The 20,583-nt window shown below is 56.0% G+C and overlaps 1 protein-coding gene across 3 annotated transcripts; it reads left to right on the top strand.

Annotated features, from left to right (window-relative positions):
* The first annotated feature begins 798 nt into the window (after positions 1–798).
* LOC119346939 lies at positions 799–4,194 on the top strand. Of its 3 annotated transcripts, XR_005168037.1 has the most exons (6): positions 799–932; positions 1,801–1,996; positions 2,080–2,211; positions 2,447–2,848; positions 3,555–3,808; positions 3,909–4,194. XR_005168037.1 is itself a non-coding variant. In XM_037616005.1 (5 exons), the coding sequence occupies exons 2-5, from the start codon at positions 1,851–1,853 to the stop codon at positions 3,691–3,693; spliced, it is 819 nt and encodes a 272-aa protein (XP_037471902.1). In that variant the 5' UTR covers positions 799–932; positions 1,801–1,850; the 3' UTR covers positions 3,694–4,194. The 3 variants fall into 3 exon arrangements, 2 of the variants coding, with proteins under 2 accessions (XP_037471902.1, XP_037471905.1); XM_037616005.1 differs by having other exon boundaries at positions 3,555–4,194; XM_037616008.1 differs by having other exon boundaries at positions 856–932; positions 1,841–1,996; positions 3,555–4,194.
* Positions 4,195–20,583: the final 16,389 nt, after the last annotated feature.

The raw sequence follows: 20,583 nt of genomic DNA, 5'->3' as shown, positions 1-20,583 counted from the left end.
CCGGGGGGCGCGTACAGGGTGCCCTGGCGCGAGGCGCGGGCGGGCATCGCGGCCAACGACCGGAGCTTGGGCCGCAGCAAAAGCAGGGGCGCGGCCGATGAGTGGATGCGGGACGCGGGCAAGGATGGGCGCGCGGGCGCAGGCAGGAGAGCCCAAGGGGCGGGCTGAGCGCAGTGACAACATGCAGGGCGTGTGGGATCGGAGCACCGTCTGTGGCGGCCTCGTTGGGTGTGTGCGACTACGACGACGGGTCAAGGTTGAGGAAGGGGTCAAGGCGAGGAGGATCTCCCGTTTCCGTGCCTGGCCGACTCTGATGCCGCCTCCCGCCGTGGCCCGGCGCTGTTCCAGCGCGACCGCTCGTCGTCCATGTCCGGCGCCATGGACGAGCTCCCCGCCTCCCTGCTCCAGCGCCCTCCCCGCGAGCTCCGGCGCCCGCCCGCCGTGACGCCCCCGTGCCCCAGCTCCGGCGCCCTGCTCGCCGCGCCTGTCCCGTCCCGTGCGCGTCTGCTTTGGTGGGTGGGGGATGGGGGAGTGTGAGCACGTGGGTGGGCCTGCAGAAAAAAAGGGAGAGAGAGAGAGGAGAGAGAGGCAGTTGAGAGACTGAAAGTGGGCCATTTGCATGCAAAATAAAAGTGCCGGCGTCCCCAGATGCTTCCCGGGGGCTGGGTTTCCCTGCACGCGCCGGCCGTATTTTTCGTCTAATCCGACGAAAAGTGAAATCCTAAAGGTTCGAGTGAGACGTTTTTTGCTCGCCGGCGCTCAAAAAGTGGCTAGGGAGGCATCTTGGGGCGCTAGTGGAGATGCTCTTAGTCCCACTTAAACCCACTCCCACCTAGAGGAGGTGGAGGCGCCGAGCGGAAAAAATTGAGCGGGCCGGCGGCGCGGCGCGGCGGCTGACTCCTCTGCTCGTCCGATCGAGCTCGGTTCGTCGGGTGAGCGCCGTACGTCCCCCCCTTCTCAGCGCGTATCTTCTCCGCTCGTGGCGATTTCCGCTGGATTTGTGTCGGCGGTAGGCGCCGATCCAGCGAAGTAGTTGCGGGTGACGAGCTGTTCTCCGATTGGGTCCCCGCGCGGGTTCCTCGACGATCCTGAGGCGGAATTCGTTCATTTTCAGCCAGATTCGCCGTCGATTCGGTGCGGCTACCTTAGGAATTGGGAATCAGGGGCATCTGTGCGTGAGCTGTCCTGCTCGTTCGTGGTCTAGCTCGCGGGCGGGTCTCCGGCTTGATCCGTCCTACGGTTGCTGAGGGCCGTGGTGATGATCCCCGGCTGTGGGATTCAGCCGTTAGGTTTATCCCCCGATTTTGTTACTGCTCGTGGTTTCAGTTCACTACCCCGGATGGGACTTTTTTTAGTTGAAATTTCGTCACGAACGAGTGGTTGGATTTTGCATTGTTGGCCCTCGGTAGCTTTGTGGAGACGGTCCAAAGTTTGATCTGAGCATCGATGTCCTGGATTTATGTATACTGCAAAGATGGTCACAGGGTAAAAATGCTTGCTTATAGTAGACACTTAAAAGTTGATCCTGTACTCCTATATATAGTAGACGCTTGAGATAGACTAGGATATATGTTCTGGCTTGTCTTGTACTCGAAGTTGATCCTGTACTCCTATATATACGCCCACGAGGCTCAAGCAATAAATCAATGATTCCACCAATCCTTTATGTCCCTTCTAACAGTAATGTGTCGCATTTTATCAATCGGCAAAGCCAAGTGGGGGGTATTTGCTCAATTGCGGAGAAAGAAGGGCATTTTGGCCAGGGCAGAGCTAACATGGGACATTTTTGTCAACTATTAGCCTTGAAGTTTTGGTGAGAGAAGGGAGTACAACCGTGCAGGGAGTGGTTCATGGCGGCCGTGGCGCGTGGCCAACGGAGAAGGGGCCGTGCTCCCGGGGCTGCCTCCGCCGCTGCGGCTGAAGACGACGGGGAGGAGCAGCACCTCAACCCCTTCCTCTCGGACGCGGCACCCTCTTCCTCGAGAGTCCAGTTCAGGTGTGTGCTATCTTGTGGTTGATCTGTTTGTGCTGCTGGTGCGCTTCTGGATCGTTCATCGGGTTGTATATGTTGTGGTGCAGGAACGTCGCGTCGCGGGTGCGGTGGGTGGAGGAGGCTGGTGTGGCAGAGGTGTTGGACAACAAGGGGAAGCTCTGGCTGACCACTGGCATAGCACGGGGCGGCAAGCTCTACTACAATGTGGAGGAGATCGGGTACGCCACCTGTTTGATGAAATGCTGTAACATTGCAGCATGCCCTGGATTCCTTGTATTTGAAACCGCATGGCTATTACCCACTTTTTTTTACAAGTTACATCATGTCGCACTCAAAATAGTGCACCAGTGCAACATCATTGCTTAGAGATTATGCTTGAATCACATGTCATGGTTTTTGTTTTCAAATACTTCAACTTGCAGTTTAAGGCTTGTTGCATATCAAACTACGCAGGTTCTTGGCAGAAAGAGGGGCATTGGTTCTTCTTGATGACAAGGATGAAACAGTTGGAATGGAGGAGATTTATGGAAAGATTGCAAGAGGAAGTTATGGGTGCTCCTGGGATGCCTTCCAAGCTTACAGGCACTTGAAGTTGCTTGGCTACATTGTTGGACGATATGACGTTCCCTGGACAATGAAGCAAATCCGTTCTGGTGACGTCACTAATTCCCCCGACAGTATGGATGGCACAAGCCAGAACTTTGGTAAAGCCAATGGTGCCTGCAATGACATTACCAAATTGCTGAAAGGAATGCTCATAGATGGGATGTATCCAACCTTTAAAGTGCATCTACCAAATAGCAAATTTAAGAAGTCGTCCCCAGGAGTCCCTAGTTTTCTTGTATGTCTGTTAAGGTAATGTTACTCTTCCTGCCACTTGCAGATCGTGGATCCATGCTTTTAAACTTGTGCGACATTTTCGTTTACAGCAATCCATTCCCTTATTATCTCTTCACACACGCGCTTAATGTATGATTTTCCCTTTCAGTTTTATGTTATGAAACTTCGGTATATTTAGGCATGCAGGATGTGCCTGTGATGTGATATTGGCTCTCTTTGCACATGGATATACTTTCTATGTTGTTAACTGTCTTTCTGTGAACATAGATTTAGTTTATCTGTTCTACTGTACCCGAGTGGTTATCATGCCTGAGCTATATAAATGCAAGTAATTTAAGTCTAGTAAGCCTAATATCAAAGGTGATAGATTTTTTTTTGGTTACTAAGCATAGTTATAGTCAGCTGAACTCTGTCTTGCAATCAAACATTGATTCCTATATTTATATGCTTATTATGCGTCCATCAGTTGTGACTTGTCACAAGTTCTTTTCTTGGCCGACTATAAACCCGATTCTAAGCAACATTAGGTAGCAATGAGATGCATAAAGCCATAAATAGCAGAACAGAAGAACTTAAGTAGAAGCTCTAGAAGTATTATGTAAGAAGATACAAAAAGGATCACAATATATGAATCTGGGCTTACCAATTTTTAGTTTATTTCATACAACCTGCCGATCGGTATTTCTGGCCATAACCTTTTTTGTTGTTGGATTTGGTGCAGAGACAAGCCACCTCCAACGGATGAACTTGAAACGGTGGAGAATAAGTTTGGCGGCATTCCTCTTAAATTCTGTCAAGTTGATAATGGGCGTGTCAGCTTCCTCTCCTTCGATAAAGTTACACTTCTTAGTTTGCCCTGATAGATAACTGCAGGAATGGTTTTTAGCTTTCGCCTGTTCTGTCCTGTAAAGCTCCGACTGGCTGCATCAGGATGTCTGCTTGTGTGCCGCTTCTCAGGGCCGAGAAAGTTGCTAGGTTGATCTTCAGGTTCTCCAGTTGTGTGCGGAATCGTGTCCACTCTTTGCTGCTTGGTTACTGCTGGATACTGATGATGTTGTTTCGGGTGGTGCAACAGGAAAATTTGGGTTTTCCGACTGCGATGAATGCCACTCTTTTCCCTCTCTGCCTTGAGGTCTGGGCATGGAGTTGGAATGCTCATGAGCAGCGAGCGTGTCAGGAAGCGAAACCATGAGTATTATTTTTCCTTTGGTGATGAGGAGTGCATCATTTTCATGAGGTTCCCTACCACAGTAGATGGCCTTTAACTTCTAGCTGGAACTTGCAACCTATAAAGGTATCGTAAATTTTGAAAGGAAGGCATATCAGATTTGCAGTCCAGAAAACATGTTGTGTTCGAGCAAGAGATCATCGTAGCATTGTCATTCGGCCGGGCTAGCTTATGTTTGATTAGTATTCCCCCTGTTCCATAATATAAGAGTGTTTTTGACACTACACTAGTGTCAAAACGCTCTTATATTATGGGACAAAGGGAGTATTGTATAACCACCGTCTGTCACTGAGGTGATTTGCCATATGCGTACAGATAATGCTATCATGGTAAATAAACGTACGCTACCTCTAATTTTATTTTATTTGCGGGTGAGCCTATGTCGTGGTATTTTCTCGACATATACCAACGGGTGGCTAATCATGTAAGGGGTCAATAGAATGCTGTCGGGCTTTAAAAGCAGGAGTAGGCAAGACCGCAAACGATGCCGGGTCTTACCCAAGAGGGCTCTTCATGGAGATAACACCCCTAATCCTAGTTTGCGGGGTCTCTGCATCACTATGATCAATAGCAAGTACAAGGGTGCTCCTTGAGCTGTTCGGGCTAGAGGAGGAAGAAGGCTGCTTGCACTACTTCTTCCTAGCTATGTGGGTGTGTGATGATCTAATGGGCTGAACCCTTTGCATGGGTGACCCGGGGGGTTTATGTAGGCCTACCCCTAGGGGTACAATGGTAATCTGGCTGGTCCTGGGACTCGGTCGTCAGTGTCTCTGGGCTTCGGCTTCTCCACCGGCTGCTGGGGCCCGCTGCCTGGTGGGTCCCGCCGGCTGCCGTGAACTCGGCCGACAGGTAGGGCATGCCGCCTGCAGGCCAGGGGGACCAGGCCGCACTGTAGCATTCCCTCCGATGACGATGGCTCGGTCGGGGGCGCATGCTACAGTGCCGCCGCCTGGCGGGCGATCACTGTAGCCACACCCCGTCACCTCTGGTTAATGGCGCACAGACTCCAAGGGGATGGGAGACCGCCTGCTAGGAGCCGGTCTTCCCTTGAGGCCGCCTGCTCTGGCCTTGCTGTCTTCTGGGATACGCGGGCTGGTGGGGCCCGCCGCCTGCGGGCCACATCGATCGCCCGTCATGGGGGCATGGCCCTGCCTGACGTAGGCATCTTCATGGGCCACGTGGCTACAATGTCGTGCCAGGCGAAGGGTGTTCGCCTGGTACATCGGCACTGTAGCCACGTTCCTTCCGGGTTTCGGGGGTGGCAGGTGGCACTGTTGCCACGCCCTGTCTTGTCGTAGCGGGTGGGTGCGGACTTTGAGGTGGCGATGGGCCGCCTGCCAGGAGTCGGCCCATGCCCTCGCCGCCTTCTGAGGCGCGCTGCCTTCTAGGAGGCGGCCTGTTGGCTCCAGCCAGCCATGAAGGCCGGCCTTGCGACCAGTCGAACTGAGGGGCTAGGCTAGCCCCGATGTCTTGAAATCTGCTCTGGTGTGGATGAGGCTACCCGGGGTCTGTCCCCTCGTCAGTAGTCCCCGAAGCTGGTGAGGTTCTACGGCTTGGGCAGCCGGAGAGCCTCACAGTTTCCCTCTTTGAGTGCCCTTCCGCCTTCTGCTCCGTCCGCCTGGGAGGAGTCGGGCGCCAGGAGCTGGACGAAGCCGCGTCCGCCTGGCGGAATTTGAATAGTCGTGGTGGGGGCCACGTGACGTGCCGGCTATGCGACAGGCTCGCCGCCTGCTGCTTTCCCACCACGCGGCGCCTGGCGGCCAGGTCGGCCCGCCAGCCCACGTGCGCGACGGGACGTCGGCGCAGGCCCGGGCCGCCACTAGAGGGCCTCGGCACGCGCGCGGATCCGCTGCGGCCGGGGTGGTCGGCCGGTGCGGAAGTTGCAGGGTCGTGGGGGAGTGGGCGCAGTTAATCCTACGCTCCCCCACACCTCGCCCCCTCGGCTCCACCGCCGCGAGGCTATAAGTAGGGGGAGGAGGGGGCGGCAGAACGCACGCGCGCGCCCTCCTCTCCCTCTGTCTTGCTTCTTCTTCCTCGCCGCCGCTGCGCTTTCTTCCCTTGCCGGAGTGCCGCCGCAACTCGTCGTCGCCGACCCTTTCTTCGTCGCTGCCGCCTCGCGCCACTGCCGAGCACGAAGCCCATGGCGCTCAGCGGCCGCGCCGGCGACTGGGACGGCTCCACCGTCCACGAGGATCACATCCAGTTCCTCCGCGAGATGTGACGCCTTCCTCACCACACCGACGTCAAGGTGCGTCTCCCCCCGCCAGGGAGATCTCTCCGGCGCCGAAGGACGGCGAGTATGTCATCTTTCGGGCGCATTTTCTTCGCGGCTTCGGCCTTCTGGTGAGCGGGTTCCACCACTCGCTAATGGATTTCTACGGAGTGCAGCCCCACCACCTTGCGCCGAACACGGTGGTGCTGCTCTCCGCCTTCGTCACGCTCTGTGAAGGCTACCTCGGCACTCTGCCCACACTCGAGCTGTGGGCAGAGCTCTTCTACCTCAAGCTCGGCAACACCACCAAGGGCGAGGCGGCGCAGTGCGGCGCACCGGGACCGGGGGCGGGCCTCGCTTCCCGGTCATCGCCCTGCTGCAGTCGGCCAAACTGTGGCAGCGGTCGTACTTCTACGTCGAGAACCTCAACTTGGCGCGGAACTACGTTAACTTGCCGGCTTATGCAGCCGGCCCGCCTGCCGAGCCCTGCGCCAACTGGAGCTTCCGGCCGAAAACTCTATTGATCCCCTCCGCCAGCGCCCTCGCTCGGCTTCAGGTGCTGATCAACTCGGAGCGCCTCAAGCCCTCTAACTTGCTGGCTGCCTTCATGGAGCGCCGGGTGCTACCTCTCCAAGGTCGGCCCCACATCATCAGCGCCATGAGTGGCCACCGGGATCTGTCCTGGATGTCCACCAAGGAGATGCCGGTCTCGGAGATCGTCCGGCTGGTGAACCACATCTCCGACTGCAAGTTGTCGAGTCAGAGTGGCAATTCGGCAAGCCGCCGTACAATCGGGCCAACCCACCGCCTACAGTAAGTCCTTTACTTCTCTTTCTTTTTCTCTTTTGCTGGTCCGAGTTCTTCCCGCCGCCTGAGCAGTCGGCCTTACTGCAGTACTTCCCGGGCCAGACGACCATCCAACTGGCTCCGACAAGGAGTTCCTGCCGGACCGATCGGTGAGCGACGAGGGCGACCCCGACTTGGGGGCGGCCGCCATGGAGGAGGATGACGCCATAGGCGGCGGCGGAGGGGAAGCAGGCGACTTCTCTAGAGGTAGCCTGGGGGAGTGTCCGGACGACGACGTGGAAGACCGCGAACCGCACCGCGGCCACCACACCGACAGGATGGGCGCCGGCTCTTCGGCCGCGCCAACCGCGGCAGCCAACCCGCCGAAGCACCAGGCTGAGGGCGGGCTCTACGGCAACTGGTACAAGAAGCCGAAGACCTCGGCCGTCGTGACCAAGCGGCAGGAGGCTGCTGCGAGGGCGGCCCAGTACTAGAGGGTGTCGAAGGCGCGCCCGGTGGTGTCTGCGTAAGTACTTTTGATTCTCCTTCTGTTGCTTTTTGTTTGTTTCTTCTTTGCTTTTTCTTCAATGCTCCTTCCTACTTGCTTGAACAGGGCCCCACTGTCCCTCTTGCGAGCCCTGGCTGCTTCAGTGGTTGGGGCGGCCGATAACCGTGTTGTCCCCCGCCGCGTGGACCCGCTTGCCAACCTCCAAGAGGCCACGGAGAGGAACGCACGGAAGACGCGCGAGGAGCGGGAGGAGGTGGCCAGGGTGGCGCAAGCGGAGGCCGATGCTGCAGCCAAGGCGCAGGCCGAGGCAGCAAACAAGGAGCAGGAGGAAGCAGCCACCAGGGCGCAGGAGGCGGGGGCGTCTCGCGGTCAGGCCTCCGGGCCCGTTGACTCGCAACACCCGGAGCCGCCTGCGACGGAGGCCCTGGAGCTGGCTGGCGGATCCGGCATTGTCCAGCCGCCCATGGAGAGGGAAGAAGGCGGACCCGGGCTTGGGGAAGAGGTGGTTCCGCCCCCGCCAATTGCCGATACGCAGGTCGGCCAGCCCAAGGGGGCACAGGCGGCGCCGTCTGACGGCCAGCTGACGATGGGGCCGCTTCCCACGGTCCACATCCCGGCGCGCCGGTGCCAGACGAAGGCGAGCTCGGTGCCGCAACTGATGGAGGTCGGAGCCTCTAGCTCGGCGATGCCCGATGTTGAGGCCACTAGTGCCAACACAGCGGACTGGGCATCTGGTGGTGGTGGCGGCGTCCTGAACGTGTCGGTGCAGGACGTCCAGACCCAGCTTGCCGCCCAAAGCGCCGCCCTCCAGAAGTGCGTGCAGGAGTTCCTGGCGCCGCGAGCGGTCGTTCGGGTACGCACTTGCTTTTTGTCTTTATCTTCTCAAAATCTTTCGTGGGGGCGCGCCAGCGCACCCACTGGGTGTAGCCCCCGAGTTCTGGGCCGGCTACTGTCAAGGAACTGGCCAAGCGGACCCGCGACTTGAACGAGAGCCGAAGTAAGTGTTCCGCCCTTCTTCTCACGGGGGCGAGTTAGTGCACCCCATTGGGTGTAGCCCCCAAGATTCGGGTCGACTGCCGAGCAATTGGGCTGGATCTTCCGGCAACTACTTTCTTTTTATTGATGCTAATGTCTTCTTTTTTATCTTTGCAGAGGTGGCTGCTGCACTGCAGCAGTGCTTAGGCGAGGTCGAGACCGAGCTCCGCGCTAAGGAGCTGGAGCGTAGCCAAGAGGCGCAGGAGTGCGAGCGCCAGAACAAGGAGCTGGCCGACCAGACGGAGCGGCACAAGGCGGAGATCCAGCAACTAAAGGAGGGCGAGGACCTCCTCAAGGCCGAGTTCGACACTCAACGCTCGAACTGGGCCGAGAAGGAGGAGTTCCTGAACACCGACTACGGGGAGATCGAGGACTTGATCGGCGGTAAGTTGTTCTCTTCTTCTTGAGTGGTTGCCGACTGCTACGGGAGCCGGCTTCTATCTTTTCATTTTTTGATCTTTTTCCTTCTCAGAGTACTTCCCGTCCTACTCCGTCGCCGTCACCTAGGCCATCGAGGTGCGGCGCACGACGCGAAGGGCAGGGGCGCAGACATTGCGCCCAACGCGCCCCGGAATCTCAGCGAGCAGCTCCTGGCCGTCAAGACTCGCCTGCAGCCGACCCATTGGATGCTCCGCCGTCTGCAACGCGCCGGTGCTCTGGTGCTGGCCGCCCTCTGGCCAGGTGCCCGGATCCCACACACCCCTGGCTAGACCGCCAAGTGGCTGGAGGCTGCAGTCGGCCACTTCGAGGCCTAGAAGGGTGCCGCGGCTCGGGCGGGTGGTCGGACGGCCCTGGAGTTTGCCAAGGCATGGTATCCCAACTTGGACTTGACCCAACTGGCGACCTTCCGGATGGAGGCTGTAGACGAGCTGGTGGAGGCGGGCCCTGAGCTCACCCGGCATGCGGCGGTGTTCGCCAACTACACCAACACTGCTGTCTCCGTCCCCGGCTTGGATGCTGACAGCAATGTGGTGACGCCGAGCTGGTTTGGGTTGGACCCAACGTGCGAGGAGGACTCCGCGGAGGAAATCGCCTCTAGCGATGAGGGCAATAACGACGACGACTTCGAGGAGGACGAAGACGACGTGGCAAAGGGCGGAGCGGGTGGTCAGCCTCAGCCTGATCAGGCTTCGACGAGCGATCCGCAGGTGGCTACGCCGACTATCGTCGCTGCCGACCCCTCGAACCCGCCTGCTGCTCCTCTGGCCTAGGCGGCCACATTTATCTTGTCTTGTCCTGTGCTGTAATCCTTTTGAACAATTCTGTTAAGTATGCACAACTCCACCGACTGGGGGTGTACTTTAAACTTCATGGATGCTGGCCTCTGGCCTTTTGCAATGTATATATGTTTAAATTCTTGTCCAATTTTCGCTTTTCTCTCTTTGGCTTTCTGCTGTGCCGCGTTTCCTTGGCCGCCTCCCTGCCAGCCGGCCAACCGCTCTGTGGTTTGTGGTTGGGTTAGGGACTTGGTCGTTCTTCAGAATGGGCAAGTTACTTGGGCCGCGTAGAGTGTATCTTTGATTGAGCGAGAAGCCGGCCTGTCGGCTGCTGAGCAGCCAGGCGAGGGAGGTGGAGGGCCGACTGGTCCTAAGTTAGCGTTCTTCCTTAGCCGAATTTCTTGTGGGCGACTGCTCCGGCCTTTAGCTCCCGCCATTCGGACAGTCGCGCTACGAGCTGTGACTTAGGGCGGAGAGAGGGGATTTTAGTGTCGGCACACTACTAGTCGGCTCTGGCTGGTGCAAACTTAGGACAAGGCGGCGAGCCCCCGGGCTGGCTGACCGGAACCTGGACGGGGCAAGAATAGGAAAACTCAAGTCATGGCATAAGCTTAGCTCATAGATAGATAAAAAGGTATCCCCCGAGTTCGCCTCGGGGGACCTGAGGCCTTTTACTTAATACAAAAGTTGGCATGGTACATACGCTCGAATCAACTGTAAAATGGGCGGAGCAGATTCGCATTCCATGGCTGCTCCGTTTCTTCGCCGGATATGCATCTCTTGAGCGCCCTGGGCTTTTGGGCGTCGATGAGGTAGTATGAGTCATTGCCCAGGGCCTTGCTGATGATGAAGGGGCCTTCCCAAGGTGCCGCGAGCTTGTGTTGTCCAGTTGATCGCTGGATCAGGCGGAGCACAAGGTCGCCCTCACGAAAAGAACGCAGCCTGGCCTTCTTGTTGTGGTAGCGGCGCAGGCTCTGCTGGTAGATGGCGGACCGACTGCATGCTAGTAGTCGGGCCTCTTCCAGCAGATCGACACCGTCTTCTCGCGCCTCCTTTGCCTCCTCCTCTGTGTACATGGTAACCCGAGGTGAGTCGAACTCGATATCCGTAGGGATGATTGCCTTGGAACCATACACGAGGAAGAAGGGCGTGAAGACGGTTGATCTATTCGGCATGGTTCAAAGACTCCAGAGGACGGCTGGCAGCTCGTCGATCCAGCAGCCAGCCAACCGCTCTAGCAGCTCGATCAGGCAGGGCTTGATGACGGACAAGATGAGGCCGTTTGCTCGCTCCACCTGGCCGTTTGACTGTGGATGGGCAACCAACGCTAACTCCAGTCGGATGCCCTGCTTCACGCAGAAACGGGCCAAGGCGCCTTTGGCAAAGTTGGTGCCGTTATCGGTGATGATGCTGTGAGTAATGCCATATCTGACAGTGATGTCGGCGATAAAAGTGACAACAGTCGGACCATTCAGCTTCTTGATTGGTTTTGCTTCTATCCACTTGGTGAACTTGTCCACGGCGACCAGCAGATGGGTCATGCCGCCGCGTGCCGTCTTTAACGGGCCTACCATATCCAAACCCCACATGGCAAAGGGCCAGGTGATGGGGATGGTCTTGAGGGCGGAGGCCGGCAGGTGCTGCTTGGCGCTAAACACTTGGCACCCCTTGCACTTCTTGACTAACTCTTTGGCATCGTCCAAAGCAGTCGGCCAGAAAAAGCCATGGCGGAAAGCTTTGGCCATGAGTGACCTGGAGGCGGCATGGTGGCCACATTCGCCTATGTATATCCCTGAGGATCTCCATGCCTTTCTCTGGTTCTACGCAGCGTTGATGGACGCCAGTCACACTCCGCCTTGCAATATCTTGATTGACAATGGTGTAGGAGCCTGCTCTGCGCTGGATCTGTCTAGCCAGCACCTGGTTGGTTGGCAGCACGCGGTGGGCCAAGTAGTCGCGGATGGGCTGTGCCCAGGGCGGGGCCGCCACCACTGTGAATACGGGGACTGGTACGAGGGGGGCCGGGTTGGGAGGCGGCGAGCTGGAGCTGGCCGCTCCGGGTGGCGCTGATGAAGTCCCCTGGCCGACTGCAGCAGCCCCCGGGCCGCCTGCTGGAAGCACTGGGCCGGGTGGTGGTGCGACAGCCCCCGGGGCGCTTGGTGAAGTCCCCGAGCCGACCGCTGAAGTCCCCGCGCCGACTGCTGAACTCCCCGTGCCGGATCCGACTGCTCCTAGGACAGTCGGCACGAAGATGGAGTCGGACTCTAGTGAAGGCTTGATGGACGGCTTGCGAAGGCCCTCGAGGGAGACGCCGGATGGTATAGCTTGCCGAGTGGAGCCAATGCAGGCGAGGGCATCTGCTGCGTCATTGTTGGCCCATGGCACATGAATGAACTCGCACTCGTCGAAGTGGCCGCTCATCTGCTGGACGAGGTAGCGGTAGCTTGCCATGTTGGCATCCTTGGCGTCCCAGTCGCCAGACGACTGTTGGACCACCAAGTCCGAGTCGCCGTAGCAAAGGATGCAGCGAATGCCGATTTCTTTGGCCAGTCGGAGCCCGAAGATGAGCGCTCCATACTCGGCTACGTTGTTGGAGGCGGCGAAGTGGATTTTTACCATGTACTTCAGCTTGTCACCTTTGGGAGAGGTGAGGACGATGCCAGCTCCCAGGCTGGTGCGCATCTTTGAGTCATCAAAGTGCATCCACCAGTGCGTAGAGTTCGGAGCTGGCGGCAGGTACTAGGACTCGGCCCAGTCGATGAGGAAGTCGACCAGTGCTTGGGACTTGATGGCGGTGTAGGGCTGGTAGAAGATGGTGTGTGGAGCTAGCTCGATGGCCCACTTGGCCACCCGGGCCGAGGCATCTCTGTTGCCTATGATCTTGGTAAGGGGAGCAGTGCAGATGACCATGATGGAGTGCTCTTGAAAGTATTGCTTCAACTTCTTGGCGGCAAAGTACACGCCATAGCACATCTTCTGGTAGTGGGGGTAATTCTGCTTGGAGGCCGACAGGACCTCGCTCGGGTAATACACTAGCCTCTGGACCGACTGTGCCTTGCCGGCTTCTGGGCGCTCAACAACGATCACCGTGCTGATAACTCTATTGGTGGCGGCGATGTAGAAGAGCATAGTCTCTTTAGCAGCCGGAGCCGCCATGATAGGCAGTGTTGACATCATCCGCTTGAGCTGGAGGAAAGCGGCGTCCGCCTGGTCATTCCACTCGAAGCAAGTGGTTTTCTTCATGAGCTGGTACAAAGGGAGTGCCTTTTCGCCCAGCCGACTGATGAAGCGGATGAGGGATGCCAGGCACCCGGTGAACTTCTGCATGTCACGCAGCTTGGTGGGTTTCTCCATCCTCTCGATGGCCTTGATCTTCACAGGGTTGCACTCGATGCTGCGTTCTGAGACAATGAAGCCCAGAAGCTGGCCGGCTGGCGCACCAAAGACAGACTTCTCTGGGTTGAGCTTGATGTTGAAGCGGCGCATATTTTGAAAGGTTTCCTTCAAGTCCCCATCAAGGTGCCACGCTTTTCCGTCTTCACCATAATGTCGTCCATGTAAACATGGGCATTGTGTTCGAGTTGCTTGAGCAAGAACTTTTGCATACAGCGTTGGAAGGTGGCGCCGGCATTCCTCAAGCCGAACGTCATAGTGATGTAGCAGAATGCGCCGAATGGCGTGATGAAGGCGGTCTTTAGTCGGCCAGCCGGATCCAGCTTGATCTTGTGGTAGCCGAAATAGGCATCAAGGAAAGACAACAACTCGCATCCGACTGTGGAGTCGATCACCTGGTCTATTAGCGGCAGAGCGAATGGATCTTTGGGGCATGCTTTGTTGAGACCGTGTAGTCAATGCACATACGCCACTTGTTGTTCTTGTTCAGCACATGGACCGGGTTGGCAAGCCAGTCCGGGTGGAACACTTCCATAATGAATCCGGTTACTAGCAGTCGGGCGACTTCTTCTCCAACAATCCTTCTCTTTTCTTCTGACAGGCGTCAGAGGGGTTGCTTGACTGGCTTGGCATCTGACCTTACATGAAGTTTGTGCTCGGCGAGATCCATCGGGACACCCGACATGTCTTTGGGGGACCATGCGAAGATGTCTCGATTCTCACGGAGGAAATCGATGAGCTCGCCTTCCTATTTGCTGTCGAGGCCAGTGCCCATGCCAACAAACCAATTCGGGTGGTCTGGGTCCAAGGGGATCCGCTTGGTCTCTTTGGCCGGTTGGAATGAGGCCCCTGCTTCAGCTTCCTTGGGATTAGTCGGCATGGCCGTCTTCTCGCTGGCCATTGCTACCATCCGATCAAGGAGTCGTCTTTCTTAAGCTATGACGAGGGACTCGGCCAGCCGGCTACTGGCAGTTGCACAGTCTTGTGACTTCTTGTAATCTCCGGCAACTGTGATGATGCCCTTGAGGCCTGGCATTTTGGCTTTCAGGTATGCATAGTGAGGGACCATCATGAACTTGGCCAGTGCAGGGCGGCCCAAGAGTGTGTGATAGGGGCTTTCCAGGTCGACCACTTCAAGCCAGATTGGCTCGCGATGGAAATGATCTCTGTCGCCGAAGAGGACGTCAATCTTTATCTTGCCAATTGGGGAGCAGGACAAGCGTGGAACTATGCCGTGAAAAACGGTCCGACTTGGCTGAAGTTGCTTGGCCTTGATGCCCAGTCGGTTCATGGTCTCTCTACATAGGATATTGATGCTACTGCCGCCATCTATCAGCACTCGGCTGAAACGGCAGTTCCGCCTCTCCTTTGCAAAGGTCACCTCAAGCACCAGGGCATATGAACCCGGGTTGGGCATCATAGCCGGGTGGTCAGCTTGGCTCCAAGTGATGGGCTCCTCGGAGCAGTGCATGCGGGTGGGAGCTTCTGTACTGACGGCATTGACCTTTCTGTGCTGTTGTTTCCTGTTGTGCCTGTCGCCGGCTTGGCTTGTGAAGACGACGTAGGCGACATGCTCTTCAGGGAACTCGTCTTGAATGGCGCCGACTGGTCGGGCTACCGGCTGCTGAGCGGATGGAGCTGGAGGGCCGGCTGGCGGGGGAGGTGGGAGGGCCTCGCCCTTGGCGATTCAAGCTAGCCAGTTGCACTTTCGAGTGATGTGGTTGGATGGCTTCGCGCCGCTATGGAACTTGCACGACGCTTCAAGGGCTTGCTCGAAGGAGAGGGTGGGCAGCCATGCTCCCTTGCCGACTTTCCGCCGCTTGGTGCTAGGCTGGCCAGTCGGCTGCTGATCTTCGACTGCTGCTACCTACCGGCTGCTGGAAGCCAGCTGCTGAGCCTTGCGCTTGTTGTCGTTCTGCTAGTGCCGGTTGGTGTCACCAGCAGGCATTTGGGAAGCCGGAGGGAGCACCTTCTCGGTCGCGTCCACTCAGAGCTCCGACTTCATGGAGGAGTCAGCTATGGCATGTTTGTCCGCTATGACCAGTAGTTCGTCTAGAGTGGCTGACTCGTCGCAGAGAAGCTTGTGCTTGAGCAAGGTGCCCTCTCGGCACCCAGCCGTGAAGTACTCTATGGCCTGCACCTCGTGCACTGATACGTCTCCAACATATCTATAATTTATGAAGCATTCATGCTATTATATTATCTGTTTTGGATGATTATGGGCTTTATTATACACTTTTATATTATTTTTGGGACTAACCTATTAACCGGAGGCCCATCCCATATTGTTATTTTCTTGCCTATTTCAGTGTTTCGAAGAAAAGGAATATCAAATGGAGTCCAAATGGAACGAAACCTTCGGGAGCGTTATTTTGGAACAGATGTGATCCAGGAGACTTGGAGTTGAAGTCAAGGAAGCTTGAAGGTGGCCACGAGGGTGGGGGGCGCCCCCCCTACTGGGCGCGCCCCTGTCTCATGGGCCCCTCGAGCGTCCCCCGACCGACTTCTTTCACCTATATAAGTCCATATTCCCTCAAACCTTCGAAGATAACAATAGATCGGGAGTTCCGCCGCCGCAAGCCTCTGTAGCCACCAAAAACCTCTCGGGAGCCCGTTCTGGCACCCTGCCGGAGGGGGAACCCATCACCGGTGGCCATCTTCATCATCCCGGTGCTCTCCATGACGAGGAGGGAGTAGTTCACCCTCGGGGCTGAGGGTATGTACCAATAGCTATGTGTTTGATCTCTCTATCTCTCTCGTGTTCTCTCTATGGCACGATCTTGATGTATCGTGAGCTTTGCTATTATAGTTGGATCTTATGATTGTTTCTCCCCCTCTACTCTAATGGATTGAGTTTTCCCTTTGAAGTTATCTTATCGGATTGAGTCTTTAAGGATTTGAGAACACTTGATGTATGTATTGTCGTGCTTATCTGTGGTGACAATGGGATATTCACGTGATCCACTTGATGTATGTTTTGGTGATCAACTTGCGGGTTCCGCCCATGAACCTATGCATAGGGGTTGGCACACGTTTTCGCCTTGACTCTCCGGTAGAAACTTTGGGGCACTCTTTGAAGTACTTTTTGTTGGTTGAATAGATGAATCTGAGATTGTGTGACGCATATCGTATAATCATGCCCATGGATACTTGAGGTGACAATGGAGTATCTAGGTGACACTAGGGTTTTGGTTGATTTGTGTCTTAAGGTGTTATTCTAGTATGAACTCTATGATAGATTGAACGGAAAGAATAGCTTCATGTTATTTTACTACGGACTCTTGAATAGATAGAACAGAAAGGATAACTTTGAGGTGGTTTCGTACCCTACCATAATCTCTTCGTTTGTTCTCCGCTATTAGTGTCTTTGGAGTGACTCTTTGTTGTATGTTGAGGGATAGTTATATGATCCAATTATGTTATTATTGTTGAGAGAACTTGCACTAGTGAAAGTATGAACCTTAGGCCTTGTTTCCTACCATTGCAATACCGTTTGTGCTCACTTTTACCATTAGTTACCTTGCTGTTTTTATATTTTCATATTACAAAAACCTATATCTACCATCCATATTGCACTTGTATCACCATCTCTTCGCCGAACTAGTGCACCTATACAATTTACCATTGTATTGGGTGTGTTGGGGACACAAGAGACTCTTTGTTATTTGGTTGCAGGGTTGTTTGAGAGAGACCATCTTCATCCTACGCCTCCCACGGATTGATAAACCTTAGGTCATCCACTTGAGGGAAATTTGCTGCTGTCCTACAAACCTTTGTACTTGGAGGCCCAACAATGTTTACAAGAAGAAGGTTGTGTAGTAGACATCATGCACCCCTTCGTAGGAGTTGCGCAGCTCGCCCCAGCGTGTCAGATAGTCACGAGTGGACTCAGTCAGGCCTTGGACGCACAAGGAAAGTTGGCGAGGCTTGGGTGGCCACTTGTAGGTGATGGTGAAGTTGCGGACGAAGACGTCAGAGAAGTCTAGCCAGTTGTTGACGCTGTGCGGCTTGAGGCTGTTCGGCCATGTTTGGGCCGTGCCCTGGAGCATGCACAGAATGTACTTCACGACAACACACTTGTTGCCATTTGCTATGTTGACTATGGTGGAGTAGTCGGCCAGCCAATCTTCTGGCTTCACGGAGCCGTTGTACTTGGGAGTGTCTCGTGGTAGCGAGAATCCTCTGGGAAGGGCTCATTTCGGATGCGGGGGCCAAAATAGGGCGGGCCGGCCGTATCTTCTTCTTCTTCTGCCAGGGACCGAGCAAGTCGGTCGATCCAATGGCGGGAAGCGTTTTCTCTGCTTCCCTCACGGTGACCTAGCCGGTCTCCGAGAGTCGGGCACCCAACAGGCGGCGGGGAAGCACGCCTCTCCCTGCGCGGGGGAAGCGAGCAGTCGTTGCACCGTTCCACTGCTCTTGGGCGGCCGTCAGGGTCGTGCTCGATCGAGATGTGCATGCGCCGACTGCGGCTTGCAGCCGGCTCCGGGTCGCCTTGGCCGCCTGTCGGGGACCGAGAGGTCGCGTCGTGCTCGCGGCGATGAAGGTGGGTCTCATCCGGCATGCCGGGTTCTGCCGCATGGCGGCCGGTTTCCTGCTAGATGGCGACCGTGTCGAGGAGCCGCTGAAGGCGCTCCTTCATGTGGCGCCTCTCGTCGCCCTCTAGGTTGTCCAACTCTTCTGCTGCTGCCTGGGCGGCGCGCAGGTTCTCGATGGCCATGGCGTAGACAGGGCGGCCGGCCCCAAAGATGCTGGCGATGGTGGCACCGCGATGCCGGACTGCGCCCGACCGGCTGGGCTCTCTAGAAGCCGGAGTGCCGCCTATGGTGCGGTCGACCTTGTGCTGGTAGGCCTCAGCGAGGCGCTTTGCAGCGGCCAGCTGCTTGGCGCTGTCGAGGAGTGAAAGGCGGTGTGCCTCCAGGGTTGTACTATCCGTGCTGTCCTCGATCGAAGTGGCGAGAGCTCGCAGGGTCGAACATATCGGATCCTGGTCCGCTCCGGCCGAGGCTCTGTCCTGACTGATGACCAGCACCTCTGTGACGGTGCTGGCGGTGGTGATGTTGTCCGCGCAAGGGAGTGGGTCCTCGATGATCTCCACGTGGTCGGGGTAGGCATCTGCCACGTCGGAGTCGATGACCATCTCAACGGGTGAATCGGTGGAGCCAACGGACTCCAGGTCGGAGCGGGCTCGTAGACGATGTGAAGCTTGGCGAGGAGGTCGATAAGGCAGCTCTTGGAGCTGGACAAACCCACGTCGGGGGCAGGCTTGTCGGCGAGGTGGACGTCGCAGAGGAGATTGGCGAGGGAGCTTGTGGCGCATGCGGCCTCCACGCCGCGCAGATTGTCAGCGCAAACGCCATCGGGCGAGCCAGGCTGGCTACGCTCACGGGGAAGGAAACGGGTTCCCGTCCAGAACGTGTCTCCGGACAACGGTGCGCCTTGCCCCACGATGGACGCCAAATGTCGTGGTATTTCCTCAACATATGCCAACGGGTGGCTAATCATGTAGGGGGTCAATAGAATGTTGCCGAACTCTAGAAGCGGGAGTAGGCAAGACCGCAAATGACGCCGGGTCTTACCCAGGTTCGGGGCTCTCCGTGGAGATAACACCCCTAATCCTGCTCTACGGGGTCTCCGCATCACTATGATCAATGGCAAGTACAAAGGTGCTCCTTCAGCTGTTCGGGCTAGAGGAGGAAGAAGGCTGCTTGCACTACTTCTCCCTAGCTATGTGGGTGTGTGATGATCTAATGGGCTGAACCCTTTGCATGGATGACCCTGGGGGGTTTATATAGGCCTACCCCTAGGGGTACATTGGTAATCCGGCTAGTCCTGGGACCCGACCGTCAGTGTCTCCGGGCTCCGGCTTCTCCGTCGACTGCTGGGGCCCGCCGCCTGGTGGGTCCCGCCGGCTGCCGTGAACTCGGCCGACAGGTAGGGCCCGCCGCCTGCGGGCCAGGGGGACCAGGCCGCACTGTAGCCTTCCCCCTGATGACGATGGCTCGGTCAGGGGGCACATGGCTACAGTGCCGCCGCCTAGTGGGCGATCACTGTAGCCACACCCCGTCACCTCTGGTTAATGGCGCACAGACTCTAAGGGGAGGGGCGACCGCCTGCTAGGAGTCGTTCTTTCCTTGAGGCCGCCTGCTCAGGCCTTGCCGTCTTCTGGGATACGCGGGCTGGTGGGGCTCGCCGCCTGCGGGCCACACTGACCGCCCGTAGTGGGGGCATGGCCCTGCCTGACGTAGGCATCTTCATGGGCCGCATGGCTACAGTGTCGTGCCAGGCGAAGGGTGTCCGCCTGGTACGTCTGCACTGTAGCCACGTTTCTTTCGGGATTCGGGGGTGGCAGGTGGCACTGTTGCCACACCCTGTCTTGTCGTAGCGGGTGGGTGCGGACTTTGAGGTGGCAATGGACTGCCTGCGAGGAGTCGGCCCATGTCCTCGCCGCCTTCTAGGAGGCGGCCTGTTGGCTCCAGCCGGCCTTGCGACCAGTCGGATTGAGGGGCTAGGCTAGCCCTGATGTATTGAAATCTGCTCTGGTGTGGATGAGGCTACCCGGGGTTTGTCCCCTTGTCAGCCTACTTGTAATATTACTTCAGCCAGCGGATGCCGCATCTCCACTGATACAAAAAGCATCAGTTCCCGAGGTCCTGCCACGCTAGGAAGCTCGAGTGCCTGAGCTATCGATCTTGGTCTAAACTTCTATGATGCTCTTTATTAGCCTGGGAAAACAAGTAAACTACTACTTTGATTTCTATTGTCAGTTGAAAGAAAATATTTTATACTTCCTTCGTTCCTAAATATAGGTCTTTTTAGAGATTCTAATATAAACTACATACGGAGGAAAATGGTTGAATCTACATTTTAAATTATGTTTATATACATCCGTATGTAGTCCATATTAAAATCTTCGAAAAGACTTATGTTTAGAAACAGAGGGGGTACGTACAATTAAACATGCATAAGCTGATAATTATCCTTCTGTTTTGGAGAGCCTGGCCGGACATTATAATTTGCCATTAGCCTTGTCTAATTTCACCTTGAACATGTGGAAATAGACAGGCAAATCAAGGAGCTACAGCTAATCCAAAATGAGCTTTATGATTTTATTTTTTGCGGGACATGTTTTTTTTCTTGATGGTGTACTAATACTCATGAGTAAGCTGAGGACTGAAATCAAATTCATGATTGTGTGCTACTAAGGTTTTATCGATTTTACACTGAGTTTTCTATATACCAATTAGTAGTATTGGTAAACCAAAGATTATTATTCAAATATTCAAGCAATTATTTTAATATGTGTAAAGGGAACCATTATATTTCACGGACATTTTCAGTTGAAATCCATGCAAAAAACATTCACTACGTATC

Source organism: Triticum dicoccoides, chromosome 1B (assembly GCF_002162155.2).
Source record: "Triticum dicoccoides isolate Atlit2015 ecotype Zavitan chromosome 1B, WEW_v2.0, whole genome shotgun sequence".
Classification (NCBI taxonomy): Eukaryota; Viridiplantae; Streptophyta; class Magnoliopsida; order Poales; family Poaceae; genus Triticum; species Triticum dicoccoides.
Note: the sequence above shows the minus strand (reverse complement) of the source record. Positions and strands in the feature narration are given on the sequence as shown.

What these genes read in the sequence shown, in the direction of transcription:
- LOC119346939 (XM_037616005.1), top strand. Translation starts at nt 1,851, where the DNA reads ATGGCGGCCGTGGCGCGTGGCCAACGGAGAAGGGGCCGTGCTCCCGGG. An exon ending in TCCTCGAGAGTCCAGTTCAG is followed by an intron (nt 1,997 to 2,079) that starts GTGTGTGCTATC and finishes GTTGTGGTGCAG; the next exon opens with GAACGTCGCGTCGCGGGTGC. An exon ending in TTTCTTGTATGTCTGTTAAG is followed by an intron (nt 2,849 to 3,554) that starts GTAATGTTACTC and finishes GATTTGGTGCAG; the next exon opens with AGACAAGCCACCTCCAACGG.